Genomic DNA, 25,684 nt, shown 5'->3' on the forward strand with positions numbered 1-25,684 from the left:
TCCTCAGGTGTGGTATTGAGGGCTGTGCTTTCAAGGGCTGAGATTCCCAAACAATGCACTGGGCAGCTCTTGTTCTGTACAGCCGGCTGGTACTGGGTGCAGAGTAAAGCAAGGCTCTTGCAAACACCTATGCATTCAGTGATCACTGGAGACCCCCACAGGCACATTGATTCTTTCCACCTCTTGTCAAAACCTGTATAAACTATCCTGCATGTAGGGATTGCCAGATTGGATCATACCCAGCAGGGCCTATCTCTCCTAATATCTTGTCTCTGGCAGTAGCGAGTACCAGCTGCTTCAGAGAAAAATGCCAGAAAACCTTTAGGATGATTGGATAAGTAGCACTCAAGGGATGTTAATTCCTAGTGCCATTAGTTGGTTAATGCCTTGAAGCTTCAGGGTTAATATCCCTTCCAGGATTTTGGATTATTTTACTAATATAACAAAGTCGCAATTTGCTCTAATTGGAGACGCTGATTCTGAATTCCCTTGACTTAATTTTAACCACTTAGTTCTACGTAGAGATGGGCCCAAGGTGGGAACATTCATATCTAGGTCTAAAGGGTCCCAAGGGTCAGGAGGAACGGAGATGCAGAATCTTTGCCAGATGCCAAACTTGGAATAGGCTGGAGGATGATGGTTATGAGGTTTCAGTTGAGCCAGATGAAGAAATGGATCATTGTTATTCTGATTACAGTAGCACCTGGAGACTTCTGGAATCATGGCCCCATTCTGCAAGGTGCTGTACGTTCAGATGGTCTCTGCCCCGAGACGTTTACAAGCTAAACAAACAAAGGATGGGCAAAAGCAAGAATTATCAGCCCCCATTTTATAGCTGTGAGGCAGAGAGATTAAATAACTTGTCGCACAAGGAGTCTGTAGAAAAGTCAGGAATTAAAGTCAAAGCTTCTACATGCCAGACCACAAGACCACACTCCGTGCATTACTTCCGGGGCCAGATTAAATCTGTATTTCTCTGTCTTTTTGTTGGCCGCTTGCATGGTTCTCCTCTAACGTGACCTGTTGCTTTGGCTTTTTCAGGAACGACCTTGAGAGGAAACCTTAAAAATGCAATGGAGTGAAAAAACGAATCATCTTGGGAGGAAGAAAAGGAGACATTCTGGTTAAAGGAGCAAGAGCCACTCAGCGCATTATGCCTTCTTCTCCGGGGAAAGCCAAGCTGTGCCGCCTTCAACGGAAACAATAACGCTGCTGGGAACGCCCCTGAATGGTCGAAGTGGTTTGGGGTGGGGGTTTTCTGTGTTGGGGGATCCTGTTTCCACCACTCCTTCTCCCGGCGGGAAGTTCTGGATGTACCCTGTGAAAGTTTCTACCCTGGAAGGAAGTCGGTCTTGCCAGTTGAAAATGAGACACTTTCAGATGAACTTGCTTCTCATCTGTGTGGCAACAGCCACCGCAATCCCTGTAGTGCCCTGGCGGGTCAAATGCCCACTGCAGTGTGTGTGTCAGATCAGACCGTGGTACACCCCCAGGTCTGTGTACAGGGAGGCCGCCACCGTGGACTGCAATGACTTGTTCATCTCCGCAGTGCCCACCAGCTTGCCAGAGGGGACACAGACGCTGCTCTTGCAAAGCAACCGCATCGCTAGGGTGGACCAGAGCGAGCTGGACTATCTGAAAAACCTGACGGAACTGGACCTGTCGCAGAACAGCTTCTCCGACATCTGGGACTTCAGTCTGAAGAACATGCCTCAGCTGCTAAGCCTCCACCTTGAAGAAAATCAGCTGGTGGAGTTGTCGGATAACAGCTTCTCTGGCCTGGCCAACCTCCAGGAGCTCTATCTGAACCACAACCAGCTTCGTAGGATCTCCCCACGGGCCTTCTCAGGCCTCAGTAACCTCCTACGACTCCACCTCAACTCTAATCTCTTGAGGACAGTTGACAGCCGCTGGTTCCAGGTGCTCCCCAACCTGGAGATCCTCATGATCGGAGGCAACAAAGTGGATGCCATCTTGGATATGAACTTCAGGCCTCTGTCGAACCTGAGAAGCTTAGTGCTGGCTGGGATGAATCTGAGGGAGATCTCAAATTTCGCCCTGGAAGGGCTGAGAAGCCTGGAGAGCCTGTCTTTCTATGACAACAAGCTGGTGCATGTCCCCAAGCGGGCGCTGCAGCAAGTCCCTGGCCTTAAGTTCCTGGATCTGAACAAAAACCCTTTGCAGAGGATCAGGCAGAGCGACTTCATGAATATGCTGCACCTCAAGGAGCTGGGCCTTAACAACATGGAGGAGTTGGTTTCCATAGACAAGTTTGCCTTGATCAATCTCCCTGAGCTGACCAAACTGGATGTGACCAACAATCCCAAGCTGTCCTTCATCCACCCCAGTGCTTTCCATCACCTGCCCCAAATGGAGACACTGATGCTCAACAACAATGCCCTAAGTGCCTTGCATAAGCAGACGGTAGAGTCCTTGCCCAACCTGCAAGAGATCAGCATCCATAGCAACCCCATCCGCTGCGACTGTGTCATCCGCTGGGTCAACAGCACGGAGAACCACATTCGCTTCATCGAGCCCCAGTCCACGCTGTGCGCCGAACCCCCGGACCTGAAGAAGAGGCACATCCGAGATGTTCCCTTCCGGGAAATGACCGACCGGTGTTTGCCTCTCATCTCCGCCAAGAGTTTCCCCTCCCACTTGCAGGTGGCAGATGGTGAGAACATCTCACTACACTGTAGAGCCCTGGCAGAGCCAGAACCAGAGATCTACTGGGTCACACCTTCTGGGGTCAAACTGATCCCTTACTCAGAGGACGGGAGGTATAAGGTGCACCCTGAAGGGACACTGGAAATACGCAAGATAACTGACCGGGAGGCTGGTCTCTATACCTGCGTGGCCCACAACCTCATTGGTGCTGACACCAAGAGCGTCAGCCTGATGGTCAACAGCTCCTTCCCTCTCAGCATGGACAACCTGGAGCTCCTGGTGAAGGAAGTCCAGGCCTACCACATCCTTGTCGCCTGGAAGCCCCACCTCAACACAGTCTCCTCCAATCTCACCTGGTCCAGCTTCTCCTTCAGCTCCAGTCTGGATGTGACCAACGTGGCCCGGATCCCTGCAGGAACCCATGTGTATAACATCACCCGGCTCCACCAGGGCATGGAGTACTGGGCCTGCCTTCACGTGGCCTTCGTAAACTTGCAGTCCAAGGTGGCCTGCGTGAATGCCAGGACTAAAGAGGCTGGTTACCGGTACCAGTACCTAGAGAGCAGGCAGAGTGTCTTGACGGTGCTGGCCCTCTGTGTCTTGCTGCTTGCTGTCAGCCTGGTAGGCCACTATGGCTTTGGCTCCTTCAGGCCACAGCCTGGGAGCCCTGGGAAGCTGCCCCTGCACTGTCTGCCCTGGAATCTGGGCTCCTCCTCCGTGCGTGTGATCTACCCTCCTTTCATCAAACACTGGGATCAAGGCAGGCCTGGGGAGAAGCTCCTTGGCGTAGAGGTGCAAGCAACGCCGCTGGACTCGTGAAGGTCGTCCCTTTGGAGGGGCGTGGAGTGGGGGTGGCGGTTGCCGGGGTGGGGGAGCAGGCAAGTGGAACTATTTTTTACCAAAAATAAGAAGACTTGACTGACCAACGAAGAGGGACAGTGCCAACGTCCCAGCCTTGCGGTGCCTCTCTGCCCCCCAGGCGTCACCCAAGTCACCCATCAGCATTTGGCCAAACAGATTGTTTCTCTTACAGACAACCCGCTATTACGGGGTTGGGGGAGGTTCTCAAGTGAATCTTTGGCATAGCGAGGGACAATGAAAGGCAACGCCCAGAGCAGAGAACATGAGCAGCCATATGGTAGATCTACAGAGGACACCGAGCCCCCGGCAGCCCAGCTCTGACATGCCCAGCTGTTAGTCCATTAGCCGGATGGGCCCTGTCTTGGAAATACACAAAGGCCTTTCCCTTTGGGACTTCTTTTGTGTGTATGTGTGTGTGTGCGTGTGTGTATGTACAGCCATAGATAACCGAGACTCAAACCTGCCAGCCCTCTTATTCACTCACCCGCTCAAGGAACAGAGTGGGGAGAGGAGAAGATGACCCTTGGGCTAAGGAAACAAGGATGAGATGTTGTATCTCTGAATGGGCTAGTGACGCCTTCCTGGCTCCGACTGAATTCTGCTGTGAAGAGCCAATCGGATCCTATAACCCAAGAGCTTGATTTCAAGGCTATTTTATAAACTTTTGTGGATAATGTTACAAAAAAAAAAAGAGGAAATTCTTGCTTTTCTGTTTTTGTAAAAAAAGAGAAACAAAAAAACCTTTGTACCCTGGTCTCTAGTTCGAAGGCTCCATGCTAGAAAAAACATTGCTGAATGGTAGGGGTGGGAGGGGTGGACGGGCAAAATCTCTGAAGGGATGGAGGTTCCAGGAACACAGTGTCTTATTTCCAAATAGCTGCACTTTGCTCTCTGCACGTGGCCCATTGCATAACTTGAAACATCCCGAGAGATGAGAGTGAGAAGAGGCTTTATGGGGGGTGCGAGGGGAATAAATATTCTGGTCTTCAATGCTGTCATCACCTCCCTTTCTCTGATGAGCAATTTAACTTGCAAATGAAACATACCCGTGGACAGCATGAGTCCCATCCCCCCACCCCCATCTGTTTCTAATTATGCCATACCAAGAGACGATGCCTTCCGTAGAATTTCAAATCAGTGAGCTTGGGAGAGTTGGCTTCCCTTTGCTAGTGGTGTATGGATGTTTTTATTAAAAGCCTCATTTGTTTACTTTTAACTTTCTAAGGAGCCTTTAATTGGGGGTGGGAAATCAAATGGAAAAAGAAAGGAAGAGACAGGTGAGCTGGTTGCTGGAGAAACAGATGGATAGCTAGAGAGTGATGGAAAGAAGCCATCAGAAATGGATCAGTGTAAATAGACAACAAAATAATTTTCTCACCATGAAGTATAAAGTCCATGGTTATGAATGTTGCTTTTTCTTTCTAAATCTGTGCAAGAGAGTGGTCGTAAGGGGCCAGAAGACAAATGATTTGGTTAATGTATATCTGAGACCAGCACCTACAGTGTATTAGTATACTGAGAGTTTTAAATTAAAAGGCATGGGAAGATGAGTAGCAATTGGAAGTACAGGTTGAACCTCTCTAGTCCGGCACTCTCTGGTCCAGCATCATCCGTGGTCTGGTATGATTGTAGTTAGCCAGATGTCCACTTATCATGGGTGTGGCCACATTTCCTACAGCCCCATAAAGTTTGTTTACAGCCACCAGTCCTGGCTCTGTGCTGTTTAGCTTTAAATTACTCTGAATGTCTTCTAAGAGCCCAGGAAGCAGTGGAAGTGCTGGTGATTCTGCGAGACCATACTGACCTCCCATGGTTCGGCACCCGTCAGGTCCTGAGGGGGACAGGTTCAACCTGTAGCCACATGTATTGGCTGGTCTTCTGCATCTTTTCAATGACCTGTCCTCGTACATGCTCTGACAGCTGGAAATTCAGCTAGGACCAAAGCCCTTTGAAGTCAATGGGTTGTCAAGCAGGACCTTAGAACGAGAGTGACCAGTCTGTTGGACGTTATCAGCCATCCACTGAGGGGCATGCGATGCCCATTGGGAGAATTAAGGAAGGCTCTAGCATTCTCATGTACAGTGCTTTGATGTGGTAGAAAGGCATTGGGAGAAAAATCTCAGCACAGATGTATCGACATCAAAAACCTACTGCAGACGTTGGCATGGTTGGCAGTCTAATCTTAGTTAGGAGAAGGCCAGGGCTGGAGCCGCGGGGAATGCTGGCATTCAATAACTGAGTGCCCTGGCAGAATAGCAAGTGGGTGAGGACCCTGGACTGGAATAGCAGGGAGCTGCATGTCAGGACTGAAAGCATCTGAAGGCATTTGCAGAGGAATGTTGCCCAGCATCTCCTGGGATGATAAATCCCTCCCTTTGCTCCAGAACCAATTCTGTTCCCTGAATTAAAATGTACAGTGACAGAGGGAAAAGTTCAGCAAGATGAGCTGGAATCCCCTGCAACAAAATCTGACATACCAGCAAATAAACAAGACCCAGAGGCCAACATGTACATGGCTACGCTTTGCTGGCGCATCTATCAACATAACAATGCCCTTCCCTTTTAGGAGGAGCTCTGAGTTGATCAGAGAGAAGAAATAAAACTTAGACCGAGAGAACCTCGTGGTTCTCCTGCATCCCCAGTCGAGGAAATAATGGCAGACAGCTGCCGTGTGTGTGTGTGTGTGTGTGTGTGTGTGTGTGTGCACATACATGTGTGTGTGATTAAAAGTGAAAATGGCATGAGATGTGAAGTCCCAGCCTCCGTGATTCGCTAGGTGAAAGGCAAAGCGAGAGATGAGATGAAAGAAGCCACTGGGAGTGTGTGTGCATGTGTGTGTCTTGCTCTCTTGTTCACACACACAGCTGGCCCCTCTACTCCGCAAGCACCGTGGGTCATAGTCAGCGTCAGTGGATGCACACACATTGCTAAGTGGGCCCTGGCTAACATGCAGGCACAGCTTCCTGTTAAGACCCTCAGTCAAGGGCACCCTGCCCTGCTTGCCCTGACAAAGGAACAGAGGCAGTCATCTCTCCAAGTTCACCAGCCACACATCCCTGCAGCCCTCCCAGCTCTGTCTTTACCCTGCATTTACAGGGAGGGGGTTGGATGCCTTAAGCCACCTGTTCAAAGCCATCCCTGCTTTACAATCCCCTGAGAGTCTGCTCTCCCCTCCATTTGCTGGAAAGAAGCCACTCAAATGGAGATATGAAGAGACTGCCACCATCTCACGATGCAAAACCCATCACCGCATAACTGACCACCTTAGCAGAGACTCCACGGATTGAATGGGACAGAGTCGGAACTCCTTTCTCAAGCCCAGAGGCGGCTACTCCGGGCTGGGTGTGAGGTGTGCTGGTGGAGTAGGCTGGGAAGCTTATACGCTTCATGGTGGCTGTAGTTCCTTGGATAAACAGAAGCTTGAAAATTACTTCATTTAAAAAAAACAGCCCTGACATACTGCTCCCCCAGTGAGCCCTTGGGAGAATGCACAAGAAAATGGCACAACCTCCTCAGCAAGACAGCCCTTCCATACACCTGCTCTGTGATGCAAGATCCTTCCCATGTCACGCTAGAAGGACTATTTGACATGGTGGAAGAACACTGAAGAAGTTACAGACATCTTCAAGTGAGGGGTTCTATGGCTCAGTGCCTAAGCTCAGATTTCGATTCCAATCCCACATCCCAGTACGTGTCCCATGTCCCGCGCTGGCGGGTTTGAAATCAAGATGAGAGGTTTACAGCTTGTCTCTCTCTCTCTCTCTCAGCTTGAAAGTTAGGAGTGTTGTTCCCCAGATCCTCTTGCACAGCTGGGACTGGCACCATGGTTCTGTTTCAAACATCAGAATAACAGGCTGTTCCCCACCAGGCAGACACACATAACAATTACTATGTCCCTGTCCCAGCTGGGAGCAGGGGGCAGGCGCCGTGGATACAATGCCAGAATAACTCATCCCACGCAAAGCACGCCCCTTTGATACCACTGCCTGGAGGCTGCCTCTTCCTGGCTGAAATAAAACGCCAAAAAAGTAGAGAACAGTTTAATTCTCAAAACCATGGGAAGAATCTGCACACTCGTCCATCCTAAATGAAACTGGAGCTTGCACCTCTCATGGGGGAATTGCAAGACCTTGTTAACACTTGGATGTTAGCTACCAGGGCAAAGGGCTAGCCTAGGTGTGATTGACACCAGAGGAAGTCACACATGGAAACGTCCGTGCACTAGCGGCAGGTCAGCACTGAAAACTTTTGCTAATGTAACAACGTCAGCAAGGGGTGTGATTAGTTTTATGACATTTTTGGACCATTGTAAACACAGGGACAAAAAAATGGTTTTGCCTGTATAGCCAAGTTTGTCTGGGGGACTGGGGAACTTATAGTGGCAAGAACACTCTTTGGCTGGTATAAACTAGGTCTACAGTAGAATGGCTTTGCTGGTCTAGTGGTACTGATATAATTATGCCAGCAAATCTTTCCAAGGCTTTGTCTACACTGGGACGGTTTGGCGACAAAAGTGCTGTCAACATGTAAAAGTCACCGAAAGTGAAAACCGGTCAAACCAGGTTTTTTTGCTTCCCATTGTTGGCATTTCATGGCCACATTGCTAGCACCTTGTCGACATCCCACAATGCAGCACGGTGGGAAGGCAGAGGTGATCCCTGCATTTCTTGGGATTCCTTCCTAGCTCTGTGAGGAATGCCAAAGTAGCACAGCAGTCTCTGTAACCCTGCCGCTGTGTTCCTAGCAGGGCAGAACAGGAGCATTCTAATGATTTGCTCTTTTTGTTTGTTCCCCAAACAGAGCAGCTCACCCAGCTGTCAGATAAGTCCCAAAGCTTTGAAAGGGGAGGGAGGTGCAGGCCTGCAGGGCAGCAGAGATCACAGAAAACTGAGCACCACCATCACACCAGGCATTATGGGATACTGACAGAAGCCAGTTCTCTCAACAAAACAGAGTCCACACTGGCTCTTTGGCCATAATAAAGGGTGTGTCTAGACTACATGCCTCCTTCGACGGAGGCATGTAGATTAGCCAGATCGGAAGAGGGAAATGAAGCCGCGATTAAAATAATCGCGGCTTCATTTAAATTTAAATGGCTGCCCCGATCTGCCGATCAGCTGTTTGTCGGCAGATCGGGGCAGTCTGGACGCGATGCGCCGACAAAGAAGCCTTTCTTCATCGGCACAGGTATGCCTCGTGAAACCAGGTTTACCTGTGCCGATGAAGAAAGGCTTCTTTGTCGCGCATCGCGTCCAGACTGCCCCGATCTGCCGACAAACAGCTGATCGGCAGATCGGGGCAGCCATTTAAATTTAAATGAAGCCGCGATTATTTTAATCGCGGCTTCATTTCCCTCTTCCGATCTGGCTAATCTACATGCCTCCGTCGAAGGAGGCATGTAGTCTAGACACACCCAAAGGGAGAGGAAAAGACAAAAGTCTCTTGCAGGGCTGGAAGTTTTTTGTTGCCAAAACTGGGTGTTTTTCCTGACAAAAGTTGCATTGTAGTGTGAACACTCTCACAGTTTTGGCCACAAAAGACAGTTTTTGGTGACAAAATGTGCCAGTGTAGACTAGAGCTTTGACAAGGCAATTCAATCTAAAAACAGTTGCATATTTCCTTATTGAGCAGAAGCTTTCACTCAGCCCTTATTCCATATGATGCTTCTTACCAGTCACAATTCAGCCAACCGACACTAATCAGCAAAGCACTTAATCGCATGCTTAGGACCCATTGAAGATTTGCCATTGACTTCAATGGGACTTAAGCACAGGTTGAAAGCTAAGTATATGCCTAAATACTTTGCTGACTGTAAACCACTTTGGAGATTCTGTGATCCCAAGTGCCTTCGATGGAACAACTCACATATGTTAAGACAAGGGTGTGAGGGGTCCGGGCTTAAAACTCCTTTCTCCTCTGCTTCTTTTTACACTGGGGAAATCCACACACACACAAAAAATCTGGATCAGTGTTAGATCAGCTGGGAATATTACCCTGTAAATTTCCCAGGAATAGACATGTCCGTGATTTAATTCCAGGCCTCTCAGTTCTATAAAAAACCTCCCTTATTAATCAGTCATAGAGATGATATTTTCACCTCTCTCCTCCGCCTTTGGAATGAACTTGTTCCTACGTGTGGCAGAAATGTAGCTAACCCTCAAGCAAAACAAACACGCAGCCCTTTTAAAGGCTGTAATTTTGTAGGTGTAGAGAAAGGACATCTGTGATCATCACTATCATTAGTGTTAATGTTACACTGGCACCGGAGGTGAGGTTTCAACAGCTGCTTGGTTTGTTTATTTTACCCTAATACTGATTCCTGTGAGTGGGAAATTGTGTTTGTTTATTTCTTCTATTTTCTCAGTTTCCTTCCACTGACTTTGGGACGCACAGTGATACTTAAAGAGCTCTGGAATATAATTAATACAAAAATACACTACAATGATCGCCAGCACTGACGTGGAATTGTTCTGTCCTAGGTGGGTGTTTCCTTTTCCCCACTCCTGTCTGCTGTGGGATCACAACTGTGCTAGCGAAAACCCAGCTGCTCTCACTACAGCTGTGTTTAAACAGCTCAGAACATGGCACTGGGACTTGGGATCAATGTTCCCTCTTAATTATTTCCATCCGTGCGTGGAATACATTTTGTTACTTGCACCAAGGCATGTGTGGATGTGCACCACCAGAAGAAACACATGCTGCGGGCTATGAGCACTCTACTAATCAGCTGGGAGGCATCTGAATCTCTCCTGGGATGCTTAGGATGCCAAAAGTCTGTTCTTGACTACCACTGACTCGCTTCCTGACCTTGGGCAAGTCACTTAGCCCCATATTTTCAAAAGTGGTTGCTGTTTTGGTGTGCCCCAGTTGTTTGGCATCCCAAACTGAGAATTGAATTTGCAGAAATGTTGAGCTATCCTGGCTCAGCGCCTATGCAAATCAAGGCCTAGGGTCAAAATTTTCAAAAGAACTCAGCAGCCACGCCTGGCACTCTTCTGAAAAGCTGGCTAAAGTCAGAATGTCACTGCCTAAATGGGAGGTGAGCTCTTTTGAGAATCCGGTCCCAGGAGTTTCCAGCCAGGGCCTCAAAATGAATGGGCATTTCAGAAAACGTCCTCTGTGCCTTAATACTGGCCTCTCTGAAGTGGGAACAATGATAGTCACTGACGCGCCTAAAATGCTTTATCTTCATTGGAGAAGCACTGTGTAGAATACACTTTTTATTACTGTGACAGCTGCCACTGGCTATTTTTGCCTTGTTTCCAATTGTGTTTTCCTTTCCCCTCCTTGGAATGTGTTGCTTTCTGGAAGGACAGAGGGGCTTATTGGTCTCGTATTAGCATGGTTTCCATAGCCAATGATGTTTTTTTCCTGACTATCACACTAGTTAAATAGTACCAGAGAGCCCATCTAGCCTGGCTGTACAACCAAATTTAACAACAACGCTTAACTATGGTATAAACTCAAGTGTGGTTAAACCACCTTCTAATAGGGTTTGAGCAGCCAATGCAGAGAGATACAAACTACGTTAGTAAAGGATGATTCAGCTAGTCAGGTAGACTGGAACAAATTGATAATGGCTGACCTGGTCCTGTATCCTTCCTCCTATTGAACTTTAAGGGGCCCATTCTTTATCGGCTCTGGGATCTTTACCCTTAGTCTCTAAGGTGCTGCAAGACTATTTGTTGTTTTTCAAGTTTTTAAAGGCCAAGGTAGATACTAAAGAGAACATAAGAATGGCCATGCTGGGTCAGACCAACAGTCCATCTAGCCCAGTATCCTGTCTGCTGACAGGGGCGAATTCCAGATGCCCCAGAGGGAGGGAACACAACAGGGAATCCTCACATGATCCCGCCCATCACTCATTTCCAGACAAACAGAGGCTAGGGACACCATTCCTACCCATCCTGGCTAATAGCCATTGAGGGACCGAACCTCCATGAATCTATCTAGCTCTTTTTTGAACCCTGTTACAGTACTAGCCTTTACCATGTCCTCTGGCAAGGAGTTCCACAGGTTGACTGTGTACTGAGTGAAGAAAAACATCCTTTTGTTTGATTTAAAGAGAAAGATACAACCCTCCATTTACCCCCTCATGCTCAATGTTCATTTCATGGGGAAAGGAGTTGGACTCCTTCCTGCCCTGTAGCTGGCAATGTGTTCACAGAAGCCTGAGGAGTGATACCCCAGCCTGATTTTTATCCTAGCTAATGTACCTATTGAAACTATTCATCTCGCAGTGAAATTCTCCATTGTGGAGAGAGCCAGCATGACACCTTTGCATCACATAAGCCCAGTTTTATAGGGCTTATGTGCCTTTGTACTACCTCCTGTGCACAAAGGAAAATTTCACCTTCTCCTTCTTGCAATTTGAGTTGTTTGCTTCGGTAACCTCTCACACACACTCACACGTGCATGCGCGCATGCACACACATACACACACGGCTGCCAGTCTATATTTAGCTTGTTTCCAACGATGTTTTCCTTTCCCCTGCTTGGAACGTGTTGGTTTCTGAAATGACAGAGGGGCTTATTGGTCTCGGCTCCCCCCGGTTCATTTTTGAGGTCCCTCTGCCATTCTCTCGTCTTCTTTCCAAAGCAAAGTTCCCAGCCTTTCTAGCTCATACACGGGGGCAGCCTGGTTACACAAGAGAAGCATCCTAGCCAAGCGCAGAGATCTCTGTGACTAGAATGGGGGAACACAAAATTCCATGGGGCTTGGTTGAAGCACTGTTCTCTCCACAGTGTTTCTGGAGCACCGCGCTGGCACTGCCATTCCCAATGGTTTGGGGAAGAGCAGGATTTTAGCCCTAAGTAAAGAAATCAACCAACATCCTTTGTCATGTGGGCAGGCTATACAAACTCTGGATACTCTTTGGTCCTGTCGTGGCACCTTCCTGCTGCTTCAGCTCTGCCCGTGCATCTTAGCTCTCCCCTGCAGCCCCCTCTTCTATCTGGGCATCATTCCCCTGCACTGCCCTGCTGATGCTCCTTGTTCCTGACCTGCAACACACACTGATTCCAGCCCTGGACTTCCATGCTGGAAAACCACTGAGCTCACCCTGAAACCACTGAAAACCAACCACAGAGTCTGATGGAGTCACAGCTCACCAGAGCTTGGAAGGAGAGCCTGAGAAAACAGAACTGGCCATAAAAACAGCTCCACTCTGCCTCCAGGAATCATTACCTGGAAGATGGCCTGGTGATAACATTACTAATCAGGAGGGACTAGTCAGAGAATGAACCTTGCTCTGTGAATTAGAACAGCTGCAAATTTTATAGGGCCTCATGATTGGGACTTATGGGTTCTCATCCCGCCGTGGACTGGCTTGTGCAAATGAAACAGTTGTGCAGAGTAATTTTTTGACTGCCTGGAATAAGTCACTTCAGCAGAGAAATTGATAGGCTCGGGGTGTATTTCTCGCTTTCCTTTGAAAAGCCTATGAGCTCCTGAGCTAACCCAGCAGGATTTCCTGGACAAAAGTACCAGATCAAAACCCCTTGCATCTTGGGGGGGTTAGTTCAGACCTCAACTTTGTGTCTTGGGCCCAATCCTTATAAAACAATGCAGACTGGAACATTAGTCCTGCTACCACCTTCCTGCATCCGCCTTTTGGAAACTGCAGATGCAGAGTTGGAGCCAAGGTCTGCGGTGATACATTCAAACACCAAGAGCAAAGCTGGCAACTTGCCACAGTGTCCCAAACCCACATAAAAATGCACTGGAAAGAAATGCAATTGAAAAGCAATGCATTCGGCCCTACTAATCACTTACGCTTGTCTCTTGCCTCTGACTCAGTGAATATAAATAGTGTAAATTTGCCAGCAATATCATCCTGCCCTTGATCAGCTTTGCCCTTGTCTCCTAGTAACCTCAGGGTGGCCTGTTTTAGGACTTTATTGGCCACACTTTGGGCATTGATGCCCCTCTGCCCCTAATCAGCTTTTCTCTGCAGCTAAAGCTTAAAATCAAGACGATTTCAGGTCATTCACGGAGGCGATAGATTCCTCATTTGGTCCCAACTCAACAAAACACATACTCTGGCAGAATAAAAGTCAAGAGTGTGAGGCAGCCACTAAAAAAGGCTAATACTATTCTTTGCTCTATGAACGGGGGGTCCCATGTGAGACACGGGAGGTAATTGATACTCAGCACTCGTGAGGCCTTGGTACTGTGCCAATTTTGGAGCCCACGCTTTAAGAAGGATGTGGATCAATTGGGAAAGCCTGGAGTCAAGCCGTACAAATGATCAAAAATTTAGAACTGATCAGTGAGGAATGGATAAAAAATTGGACATATTTAGTGTAGAGAAAAGAAAATGGAGGAGGGACCAGATGACGTAGCCTTCAACAACGTTAAGAATGGTTATACAAAGGATGGTAATCAACTATTCTCATGTCCACCAAAGGTAGGAGAAGTAAGAGGCTTAATGTGCAACATGAGAGATTTAGGTTAGATATTAGGAAAAATTTCTAACTCTAAGGATAATTAAGCCCTGGAACAGGTTAGTTAGGAGGTTGTGCAATCCCTGTCCTTGAAGGTTTTAAAGACCATGGTAGTGTAACCCATACACCTACTGGGTGTAGTGTACTGTCCCGTGTAGTGGCAGCTAGACCACTTAGGCCTTGTCTGCACTAAAAGGAAGATCGCCACTGCCATGATCGATCTTCCGGTGTTTGATTTAGCGAGTCTAGCTAAGACTCGTTAAATTAAACTCAGAGTGTGCCCCTGCCAGCATCCGGTACTCCTGCTTTGTCCACACTTCTAAGTTTAAAGCACAGTGGCAGTACTTTAATGAAGCAGTGTGGTCACAGCACCAGAGGTGGGAGAGAGCTTTCCCAGTGTGCTAGGTTTACCACCTCCATGAGGAGAGTAGCTAACAGTGCTGGGAGCTTGTTTACATTAGTGTTTTACACTGCTGTAACTTGCTGCATTTGGAGTGGGGAGGGGGGGTTTCACAACCCTTAAGGAGAAAGTTACAGCGCAGTAAAATGGCAGTGTAGACAAGTCCTTAGACACTAACAGGGATGGTGTCAAACAGATATACTTGATCCTGTAATAGATAATCTCTCATGGTTCCCTCCAATCCTACAGCTCTGATTCCATAAAATCCTCCCTCTTCATCAAAAAAATCACTAACACTGATTAAATGAGACATAAGCACGTGCTTAAAATTAAAACTGTGCTTACGTACGCTACTGAATCAGGGCCTTTATGCCCACTATATGGAGAGGCGTAATCCTCAGCATGCCAGGGACTAAAAGCAGGACACAATGTAGGCTTCCCTGCAGTGTAGACGCGCTATTTTGAAATAAACTATTTCGGAATAACTGTTCTTATTCCAAAATAACTGTGCAGTGTAGACGTAGCCTCACTGACTTAGTTTAAATCTGTTAGGAACAGGTCCCAACTAAACTGAAAGAAACCACTTTTGAACTCAAATAAGAGAATCTAAACATGGTCTAGAACTAAACTAATTCAAAGTAAACCTTTGGTAACACCTCCTGGCTGTGTCTACACTGGACCACTTATTCCGGAAAAGCAGCCGCTTTTCCGGAATAACTTGCCAGCTGTCTACACTGGCTGCTTGCTCTTCCGGAAAAGCAATGACTATCTACTGTAAAATTGTCAGTGTTTTTCCGGAAAAACTATGCTGTTCCCGTTCGGGCAAAAGTCCGTTTCCGGAAAAACTGTTCCGGAACAGGGCCAGTGTAGACAGCACAGTAGTCTTTTCCGCAAAAAAGCCCCGATCGCAAAAATGACGATCAGGGCTTTTTTCCGGAAAAGCGCATCTACATTGGCCATGGACGCTTTTCCGGAAAAAGTGCTTTTCCGGAAAAGCATCCTGCCAATGTAGACGCGCTTTTTCCGGAAATACTTATAATGGAAAACTGTTCTGTTTTAAGCATTTCCGGGAAAGGGTGCCAGTGTAGACGTAGCCTCTGTGTCTAGATGCTTTGAGGGAATAATAGGGCACCAGACAGGCTCTGTGGTAAGTTCTGCCTCCTTACAATGAATGAGACTAGTTCCTCTAGTTCATTAGGGTTACTCATGGAATAAATTATTTACTAGATGAAATCCCCCCTTCCAGTTCAAAGAGTCACTGTTCGGTTTCAATCTAAATCCTAGGTTACACCCGAGCCATCAAGAGAGATGGGCCCAAGTTGCCAAGCTACCAGCATAGCCCTGGCTCATGCATGTTGGTATCGGAGTTTCCATACTGGATGCTCAGAGCTCCCTCAAGCCAGGATCTGAGGTTACCCACATTTTGGGAAACAGGCAAAGGTTGTGTGACGTTCCAGCTCTCGAACCCAGGCCGGGCAGTTCTCAGAGAGCTGTTGCATCATGGCCTCCAGCTGGTGGCTGCTGAAATCTGGTGAGCCTCAAGCAAGGCACCCCATGGGAGTGCTGATTGGAAGGTTGCCCAAGTTCACCAAGCCAGCCATGCTACTTAAGCCTGAAGGAGGAGTGGGAATTTCAGAGAAACTAGATGATCCCGCCACCCGCCTGCTGCTGCACTGGACCCAGTTTGTGCCTGTGCCCACCCCTCTTCCTGTCTCCTAATCTCTCCAGCCTCACTGGTGCCTTTCTTCCTGGTTCCCACTGTGCTCCTGCTCCAGGGCTGACCCTGGCCTCTCCTTCAGTTCTTGCCTTACACCTCACTTCCAACCACACCAGTCCTGGCACTGACATCTAGCTCTGGCTCGACCCTTAGCTTTGATTCCTGGCACGGCATTTGACTCTGGTGCTCACCCTCGCCTCCTTTCCCCAACCTGAACACCTGCTCTGCCCACTAGACTTGACTTTTTTTCTAACCACTAGGCCAGACCACCTATGTCTCATTCCCACTCCCAAAACGATAGCCTCTACCCACTTCAACTGGGAGATCTTCCCTAGTGGGAAGCTGTAGGAGGTTCTTTACATTGCCTGTGGGCTGTCCAGTAGAGGTTGACTTGGTTCACACAAACAAAAGCCAGTATATTACCGATTATCCCTGCTCACCCCAGTTAACTGCTATTCGGAAGCACCTGAAGTTGGGAGAGGAATGGGTTGAACTATATTCCCTGTGGAGATAAAGCTACTCCCTTTTCCGGAAGGCATTTCTCATTCTGACATGCCATTAGCCAGGGCCTGTTACTTAATGCAGAGAAAGTTTAGGCACAGCAAATTCCACCCTGACTGAATTGGCCTCCTTAACACGGGTCCTACCCTTGATAACTCCCTTCTTTTGATTTATTAGTACATATAGATCTATCTCTGCCTCTGAAATTTCCACTTCAATGCATCTGACGAAGTGGTTTTTACCCACAAAGACTTATGCCCAAATCAATCTGTGAGTCTTTAAGGTGTCACTGGACTCCTGGCTGTTTTTGCAGATACAGACTAACACGGCTCCCCCTCTGAGCCAAATTCTTAAGAGCATCTTAAATTCATTTCAAGGTCAGTCCCACCAGGAGTGACAGCATCCACCCCCTTTGAAACACTGTGTGAAACAAAAATTTCTCTGCCAGGTTTTACCTTTAGAGTCTGCGCCTCGTGTATCTGGGAGAAGGAGGATCGCAGGATAGAATAATGGCTGAAGATACTTCAAAAAGGGGGGAGATTTTTTGAGGAGTGTCTGACCTTGGCTGACTATTGAGGGAGGACAAAGGCATAACAAGATCAAGCAGCTGGAAGATGAAGCTAGAGCAATTCAAACTGGAAACAAAGTGATCCCATCTACATGTTTTGTTAGTCTTCAAGGTGCTACCAGACTACTTGCTGTTTTTAAGTTTATCCTATACAGGCTAACTTGGCTACTCCTCTGAAACTTTTTAATAGCCAGGATAACTAATTATTGCAACAGCTTCCCCTGTAGTGAGAGAGCTTTTATCACTTGCAATCTCTACATTTCAACCAGTTAGCAGGCTTGATGCAGGAATCAATGTGGGGAAAGGGGGGGGTCTCTGGCCTGTGATATGCAGGAGGCCAGAAGAGATAACAGAATGATCCCTTTGGGTATGTCTACACTACCCCCCTAGTTCGAACTAGGGGGGTAATGTATGCATACCGAACTTGCTAATGAAGCCCGGGATTTGAATTTCCCGGGCTTCATTAGCATAAAGCCAGCTCCGCCATTTTTAAAAGCCGGCTTGTTCGAACCCCGTGCCGCGCGGCTACACGCGGCACGGACTAGATAGTTCAAACTATGTAGTTATTCCGAACTATCTGTACGCCTTGTGGAATGAGGTGTACAGATAGATCGGAATGGCTACATAGTTCGAACTATCTAGCCCGTGCCGCATGTAGCCGCGCGGCACGGGGTTCGAACAAGCCGGCTTTTAAAAATGGCGGAGCCGGCTTTATGCTAATGAAGCCCGGGAAATTCAAATCCCGGGCTTCATTAGCAAGTTCGGTATGCATACATTACCCCCCTAGTTCGAACTAGGGGGGTAGTGTAGACATACCCTTTTTGCCTAAGTCTATGAATATAAGGAGGTATAGCCTTTGGGTTGCATTGGGTCTCACTTAAAGGAATACAGATGGGAGTAAGGGAGAAAGATCTATATGAAGGTGACTACTAAAGAGCAATGAATGATTATTTACAATTACATCCTGAGTTTCATTTGCAATTAAAAGGCTTGTTTGAAAATATTTCTTCTCCTTCTGCTCCACACCAGGTTTATCACTTGGGCTGTGGTTACATTCCCATAAACCATAGTCCTGAGCCTCAAAAAGCCTGCCTTTTACCCCACCCCTCTTCCCTTTTTTACATTGGCTTTGGGAATAACAAAGAAGCGATTGCTACCGTTCCCTCCACGCTTTCTCCCCGTCTTGCTCAGTGTGAACAGCATTGTGGAGTTCGTATGCAACTTCCTGACCAATCCAGTTGAGAATATCGTGTGCCAGATTCTATTTTAAGCACCGAATAAAAAATGTTTTTGGAACGAACCCCTGGCTGTGTCCTTCTTTTGCAAGAACCATGTTATTTGCATGAGAGAGGCATCCAAAAGCCCCAATCACAATTTGGAGTCCTCTTGCACTACACTCTATGCAGACAGACAGTAAGAGCAGATGAAGAGTACAGGGGACAGAAGGGGTTTGCCCAAGGTAAGATAAGGTGGCACCCAAGTCTCTGGATTGCCAGTCCGGTGCACTACCCACTAGGAGATGCTGCCTCTTATGGGAGTGGTGTGTTTCTAGCATTCTTCCTCTAATGAAGGATAGTCACTTGGCCCAAAATAATGCTTTGCTGAACAAGGATGGGATTACTCACGTCCTTCTAGCTCTACCCAAGATTAAGTGCTTTGTTCAGTCGGGGTCTTCAATCTCTCCAGGTCTCAGCTCCCCATGTGCAAAAGGAGCAGGGCTGGCAACAGGCTTTGCCAGGCCGTGGGCAATAGGGGGCAGGGCCTGGGTTGGAAAGGGAGGGGCTAGGAGCAGCCAGTCCTCAGCACTGCCCAGACTGTGCCACCCGGAGCTCCAGCGGCGATTTAAAGGGCCTGCGGCTTTGAACCCTTTTGAATCGCTGGGCCCCAGGGCAACTGCCCACTTTGCCCCCCTGTCAGGGGCCTTGAAAATGAAGCCAACACTCCACCCTCTTCACCTACCCTTCGTCTTCCTAATCTGGTCACACTGCACACTCCTCAGGGCAAGGACTGTCTCCCTAAACATAAGCCCAGCACCTTGGGCTCTGGGGCCCCAGATCTCAGTGTAGGGACCTTCAGCAAGTAATAAATCCCAGTCACAATAACGAAACGGGGAGAGGCCTGGCATCGCCGGGTGTGCTGCAGTCTGGAGGGAGGCCTGTTAGGAGACTTGCTGTAGACGTGACTTAGGGATGTCGGCACGTTCTGCTGGGAAGTTCACGCGTTAAGGCGTTGGAGGATTAAAAAAAAAAAAATCCCTGGGGATCCAAGCACTTCCCTGAATGCCCTGTAATAGAATTCACTAGAGACTTGTTTGCTAGGGATGTCAGCTCGCATGGGAAGCCGGCCGCCTGCTGAGCTTCAAGACACGCCGGCACCCTGCGGTTGAGCTCAAGCAGGCTGCAGGCAGATGCTGCACTCGGCGGGTGGGTGCCTTTGGGTCTCAGAGGCAGAGAGCGCGGGGGACAAGCTGCCACACAGTGTTGCCTCGGAAGGTCTGGCCATCGTGCGGAAGAGCTGCTCCTTTCAAAGATGCCCCGGCATGTGAGAGGTCCCACTCTCTGCTGTATGAGGCCTTAATGGAGGGCAGGTCGTAGGCCCTGTGCAATGACTCAAAAGGGCTGGGATGACCTTGTTTCTTCCAGAAAGAATCCCCTTTCTGTTCACTACTGCCCCAGTCCTGCTCCTCTTTGCCACAAGGGATGCTAAGGTGGGAACCTCCTCCTTGCTGTGCCCACAAAAGAGCATCTCCGAGGTGGCCATGAGGGTGGGAGGAGGAGCGCAGAGGAGAAGATGGCCTGGGAGATGAACAGGCAAAGCAAGGCCTTGGAGATGAATTACTCAGCCAAACTTTCCGCCTTTGTTTTTCTGACATGATTTGACTTGGATCCCACAACCGCACTGGCTTGGGTTTCGGGTCAGTAGACTGAGTGCTGCACACTAAAGCTATATCTACACCAATGTTCCATCTAATATTTTCCCTTCATGTGCAGAATAAAGTTTGTTGTGTGCACCAAATCATGTGCATATGTGTACCACCAACAGAAACACATGTTGCTGGCTGCGATGCTCTGCTAATCAGCTGGGCTGCATCTGAATCTCTCCTGGGTAGCTGCCCAAGCGCTCAGCTTATGTAGCCATGTAGCTAAAATGTAGCTTTATGCAAAATAATGTGCCTCAGTGTACTTTGCCAGACACCCTTTCTGAAAGCAGAAAGGGCCTTTACTTTACCATTGGTAAAAGTGCACCAGCCAGAATTTTGTGTTTAAAGTTAATTCCAAGGCAGGAATAAAGTCTTATAATTCTGTTCTAAGTTTTAAAATTAGTATTGTAAAAAAAACCTAAAAGGGTATAATCATTGTTTTTTTAAATTTTAATTTAATGCCCTTATTCAAATGTGCATATTGCTTCTCTGTAACAAAGGTTGCTTCTCTGTAAAAAAGAAATCAACCTTGTTCTGTGTAAAATAATAAAAGATGTATAAGAAATAAGTGCAAAGGCCACTGGACCAAATGTTCTAAAAAATAAGCCAAAAACAAACATAAAAATGTTAAAAATTGCTGTATATCCCCATTCAAATTTAAGCAGCAGGTAAATCAACAGCTCAAAAAAGCAAGCATTTATCAATTAAAATAAAATATTTGTAATCAAAACCAGCATAGCATAACAAACAAACAAAAAATAAAAAGCAAAAAACCCCCAAAGTTAACAAACATCCATCAGAAAACCAGCATAACAAGACAAAACCCACTAATCCTAATTAAAAAAAACTATTATAAAAAATTCTGTTTTGCTTTAAAAGTAAAAACGTCCTGCCATAACTAAAGCATCAGCCCAAACCAATAAACCCCTGCTCCTTTACCCCTTCTGCCTGGAGCTGACCTCAGTGAGCTGTACAGTGTGTTTGTTTGGCATCCAGGCTCAGCTGTAACACATATAACAATAGTAATAGCTTACAGGATGGAGAACTTGCTGTCGACGGTGCTCTTTAGAAGCCATGACCTTTTCTCTGCTCGTCCCCACTGCTCTGGCTGGGCGCGCCATGTCCTTCAATGCCGTTTCCTGAAATTCATTCCATCGGGTTAATGCACGCTGTGTCTGTCACATGGATTCATCCATTATTACAACCCTTCATTTGGCTGATCACCATCGTGTCTGGGCTCCTGTCAAGCCTTCCAGGGAGGTTTCAAGAGCTCAGAACCAGAGTTCTCTGTAAGCTGGAAGCTTGTGCAGCTTCTCAGGAGAGATTCAATTGCCAGCCAGCTGATTAGCACAGCACCCACAGCTATGTGTGTGTTTCTTCTGGTGGTGCACATCCGCACAGACTTTGATACGCATAACAAAAATTATTCCGCACATGGATGGAACAAAATCTGCACATGGATGGAAAAAATTAGAGGGAATGTTCCTCAGAACCACTCACAGCAGGCATGTTTTTGTCAATCACAATTCACTGAGCGAGGCATTGAATTAAAGCAGGCACACCTTCTTCTCTTTAGAGCAGTGTTTCTGAAACTTTTTAAGACCGAGGAACACCAATTTTTTTTTTTATGAGGAACACCAAGGATTTTTTTATCAGAGGGGTAGGGGTAGCCGTGTTAGTCTGAATCTGCAAAAGCGGCGAGGAGTCCTGTGGCACCTTAGGGTGTGTCTAGACTACAGAGTTTTGTCAACAAAAGTGGACTTTTGTTGACAAAACTATACCTGAGTCCACACTGCCTTTGAGTTATGTCGACATAACATCGACAAAACTCAGGAGTTTTGTCGATGGCTGTAAACCTCATTCTCCGAGGAATAACGCCTTTTGTTTACAGAGTTCTGTCGATAGAAGGCATTATTGCATCTACACTGTCCTTTGCGTCCACACTGTTATGTCGACAAAGCGGCTTGCTTTGTCGACAGAACTGGCTGCAGTCTAGACGCTCTTTGTCGACAGAAGCTTTGTCAACTGTATCTGTTGACAAAACTTCTGTCGACGAAACCCTGTAGTCTAGACATACCCTAATAGACTAACTGAAGTGTAGGAGCATAAGCTTTCGTGGGCAAAGACCCACTTCGTCAGATGCATGCATCTGAGGAAAAAAAAAAAAGGGTCAAGGGGAAGTTATTGGGGGGGGGGGAGGTCTCCTGCCCCTTTAAGAGCGCCTGTTGTTCTCCGAGGTACACCTCAGACTTCCTTAAGAAACACAGTTTAAGAAACCCTGCTTTAGAGCATCCTGAGATGGACCTTCAGACTACAGACTACTTTGTGAAACACCAGCAGTGTTTTCCATGCGTGTGATGATGATATGACAAGCGGGTCCATTATAAAAACCTAGGCAGCTCTGTCGGTGTCTCTACACATATGGAGAACTCATTTTCTCCAAAGTGCTTTAGAAACCTTTCCTGATCCACTCCCTCCTCCAGTTTATGGTTATTTCCTCCATTGCACGAGGGGAGTCTGAGGCACAGAGAGGTTCTGTGACTTGCCCTGGGTCACACACCCAGTCAGTGCCAGGGCTAGAAGGAGAACCCAGATTTTCCTGAACCACCCCACCCTTTCATTGCAACACCCAAGCCAGTAGTAACACACTTCTGAACAATGTTGCCTCTACTCTGTCCCATCCATGGGTAGATTTTTTTCCCATCCACGTGTGGAATAATTGTTATGTGCGCCAAGGCATGTGAGATGTGCACCACCAGTAGAAACACACAACCTAGCTGCGGGGGCTCTGTTAACCAGCTGGGCAGCATTAGAATGAATTCTGAGCGGCAGTCCAAGCACCCAGCTTATAGGGAACACTGCTTCTGAGCTGGCCTTTCAGCGCAGGAACGGCAAGAGGACACAATGAAGCTGGAAATCAGGAAGGAATTGTTTTAATTCATTTATTTCCTTCTGGGCCTTTTCAGCATTCAAAGCGTGACTTGCAGCCCCTCTCCACTGGAACAATTGTCCTCACCCAGCTTGTCCCAATTAAGTGGTTTCTACTGTCTTCAAGTGGGCAATTTATTTTTAAATCATGCTTATTGAAAGGCGCCAGGGCTTGGAAAGTAACACAGGGTCACTTTCCAAGCTGTCTGGGGCTTGGGATGAATAACCTCTCTACAGTCCTCATTTGCAATTAAACCACTTTGCACATTTCAAATCACATCGGTCTTGGCCCCGTGCAAACGCTGTCCGTCGCCTCATCAGCTGTTCCAGCACCCCGTGGGGCTGTTCTGTACGCTGGGGGACTCGGTGCTCAGGAGGAGGGTAAGGAAAGAGCTAGGCCCAGGATGTGACATGCTCCACCGCAGACACACGAGCGCCTGCAGGCTCCAGCATGGTACAGCGGGTTTGAGATGATTTTTGCAGCCCTTCCACAATGCTCACATGTGATCAGGCAATAAGTAATGTTGCCTGGGCTGTGGTGCAGCATTTAAGATGATCTCCGGGCAGGAATGACTGCAACAAAATACAGTGGCAGTGCAAAGCTGGCCCTGCCCACTGACCTTTCCAGAGAATGTTTGCAATTTTCACGGGAAGCCAACCTTCGACTGTTCTAAAGCCCGGGGTGAGGGCGGATGACCTGTGTTAATGGACTAATCCAGTCTGGTTGAGAACAGCGTGCAGGCTGTGCATTCTGATGAGCAATTGAAAGGTTCTGCCTTGCAGGAGGCCTGACATTGTGAGAAGGGCCAGACAAAGGCTTTTAAGAATAACAGAAACGAGACGCCGGATGGAACAAACGCCAGCGAATGACAAGCAGGGGCGCCCCAGCCCTCTGTGGCAGAGCTGGGCACAGACCCCAGATCTCCCGTTTCAGCCAAGTGTCTTCATCCAAAGGCCACCAGACTCCCTCTGTGTCCCTGGGCAAGTCACCTCACCTCACAATCTCTCTGACAGCAAAATGGGGTTGTGAGGATGAACCCACTGATTTTCGAGGGGTTCTTATTCAGCACAGCGATAGGGGCCACAGAACCAGCAGACAGAGCTTCTTTAGGCAAAGTCTGAATGACCAGATGAGTGTCACAGGCTTCCCTGACACTCACCATAGAATCATAGGACTGGAAGGGACCTTGAGAGGTCGAGTTCCTTTATGTTGGCCCTCGCCCAGTGGTTCTCAGAGCCTTGCATTCTGCCGGCCCTGTGACGTCCCAGGGACAGCCCATCCAGGTTATGTGCACTTTCATAGACAGGCATGCATGGTGAGGGAGTAGTTACTGACCAAGCTTCAGGAACAAGCAGAGAATCCATGTATGTTGAGCAGTGTTCCCTGTAAGCGGTGCACTTGGGCGGCCACCCAGGAAAGATTCCGGTGCTGACCAGCTGATGAGCAGTGTGCCCACAGCTGGCAGCATGTGCGTCTACTGGTGGTGCACATCCACACACACCTTGGTGCACAGAACAGCATTTATTCCTCACATGGATGGAAAAAATGAGAGGGAACATTGATGCTAAGCCCAGTGCATGCTGGGGCAGGACTTTGGGAGTCCAGTCTGTACTGTGTGGATGCTAGGCTTGCCAATTTTGGTTGGACAGTCTTATCTCCTTCCAACTCTGCTGGTATTTCCCAGCCCTTCCCCAGAGCAGGTGGAGATGTAGCTTTCAGCAGGCAGACTTAGCCACCTCTGGGCGAGCTGGGGAAGGCTTCTGAGAGGTCAGGACAGGGCCCAGGAAGAAAGCCAAAGGGAGAGAAGGCTAGTGACCTTTTGCAGGCAGACTGCTCCCACCACCTGCCGGTGACCGCTCCAGCTAGTTGTACCACTCCATCTTCAGCTGACGGTCTCCTAAGGGCAGCCCTCCTTGTTCTGCCGTCAGCCAGACACTGCTAAATACAGCTGCAGTTGGGCAGGGTTTTCAAATGTGGCGGTGGACAAACTCCCCCCTCTGGGCTGAGCAGGGTCATCATAACCCCTCCAGAAAGTCAGGCACAGAGACACGAGGGGACCCTTCCCAGGGGTAGTGCTATCTTTCGAGTGACAAAACCAGGCCCTCTGCCCTCTTCCCTAGCCATGCTGCATTGCTATTGGTATGAGAGCTGCTCCTAGAGGCCCCTGCTGCACGGCACTGTACATACACACAGCCCTGACACACTGACAGACCAGACAGAGTGGGAGAAAGAAAAAGGATTTTCATCTCCATGGGAGCTGAAGCATGGGAAGATGAGATGCTGGGAAGCCTGTAGCAGAGCTAGGGTTTGAAGCCAGCCCTCCTGAGTCTCCAGCCAATGCCTTAACCACAAAATCACCCTTCTCAGTGACAAGCTGTGGTTCCTCTTCATGGACTACTACACACCTAGGCACCAGGGGTCTGCAGCACTTTATTAAGGCGGCTTTAGCTTCATCGCTCCCCAGGGAGCAATGTTCCTGCTAATGTTTTCCATCCATGTGCAGAGTGATTTTTTTTAATGTGCACAACAAGTAGAAACTACAATCTAGCTGTGGGTGTTCTGCTAACGGGCTCGAGGGTATTGGAATCTCTCCTGAGTGGCCGCACAAGGGAACACCGGCAGGGAGGTGTGTAAAGTCGATCAATCACACGACACAGGTAGGGAAACTGAGGCAC

At 48.1% G+C, this 25,684-nt stretch overlaps 1 protein-coding gene across 1 annotated transcript in view; it reads left to right on the forward strand.

Moving 5' to 3' along the window:
- LRRN2 (leucine rich repeat neuronal 2) overlaps positions 1-4,738 on the forward strand; it is a 108,276-nt gene extending 103,538 nt beyond the window's left edge. The window contains exon 2 of the mRNA XM_006133072.5: positions 1,042-4,738. Coding sequence (XP_006133134.3) covers positions 1,312-3,486 — 2,175 coding nt within the window. The 5' untranslated portion in view covers positions 1,042-1,311 and the 3' untranslated portion in view covers positions 3,487-4,738. The remainder of the gene's footprint in view (positions 1-1,041) is intronic.
- The last annotated feature ends 20,946 nt before the right edge of the window (positions 4,739-25,684 follow it).

The sequence above is a fragment of the Pelodiscus sinensis genome, chromosome 27, assembly GCF_052426305.1.
Source record: "Pelodiscus sinensis isolate ZL-2025 chromosome 27, ASM5242630v1, whole genome shotgun sequence".
Lineage (NCBI taxonomy): Eukaryota > Metazoa > Chordata > Testudines > Trionychidae > Pelodiscus > Pelodiscus sinensis.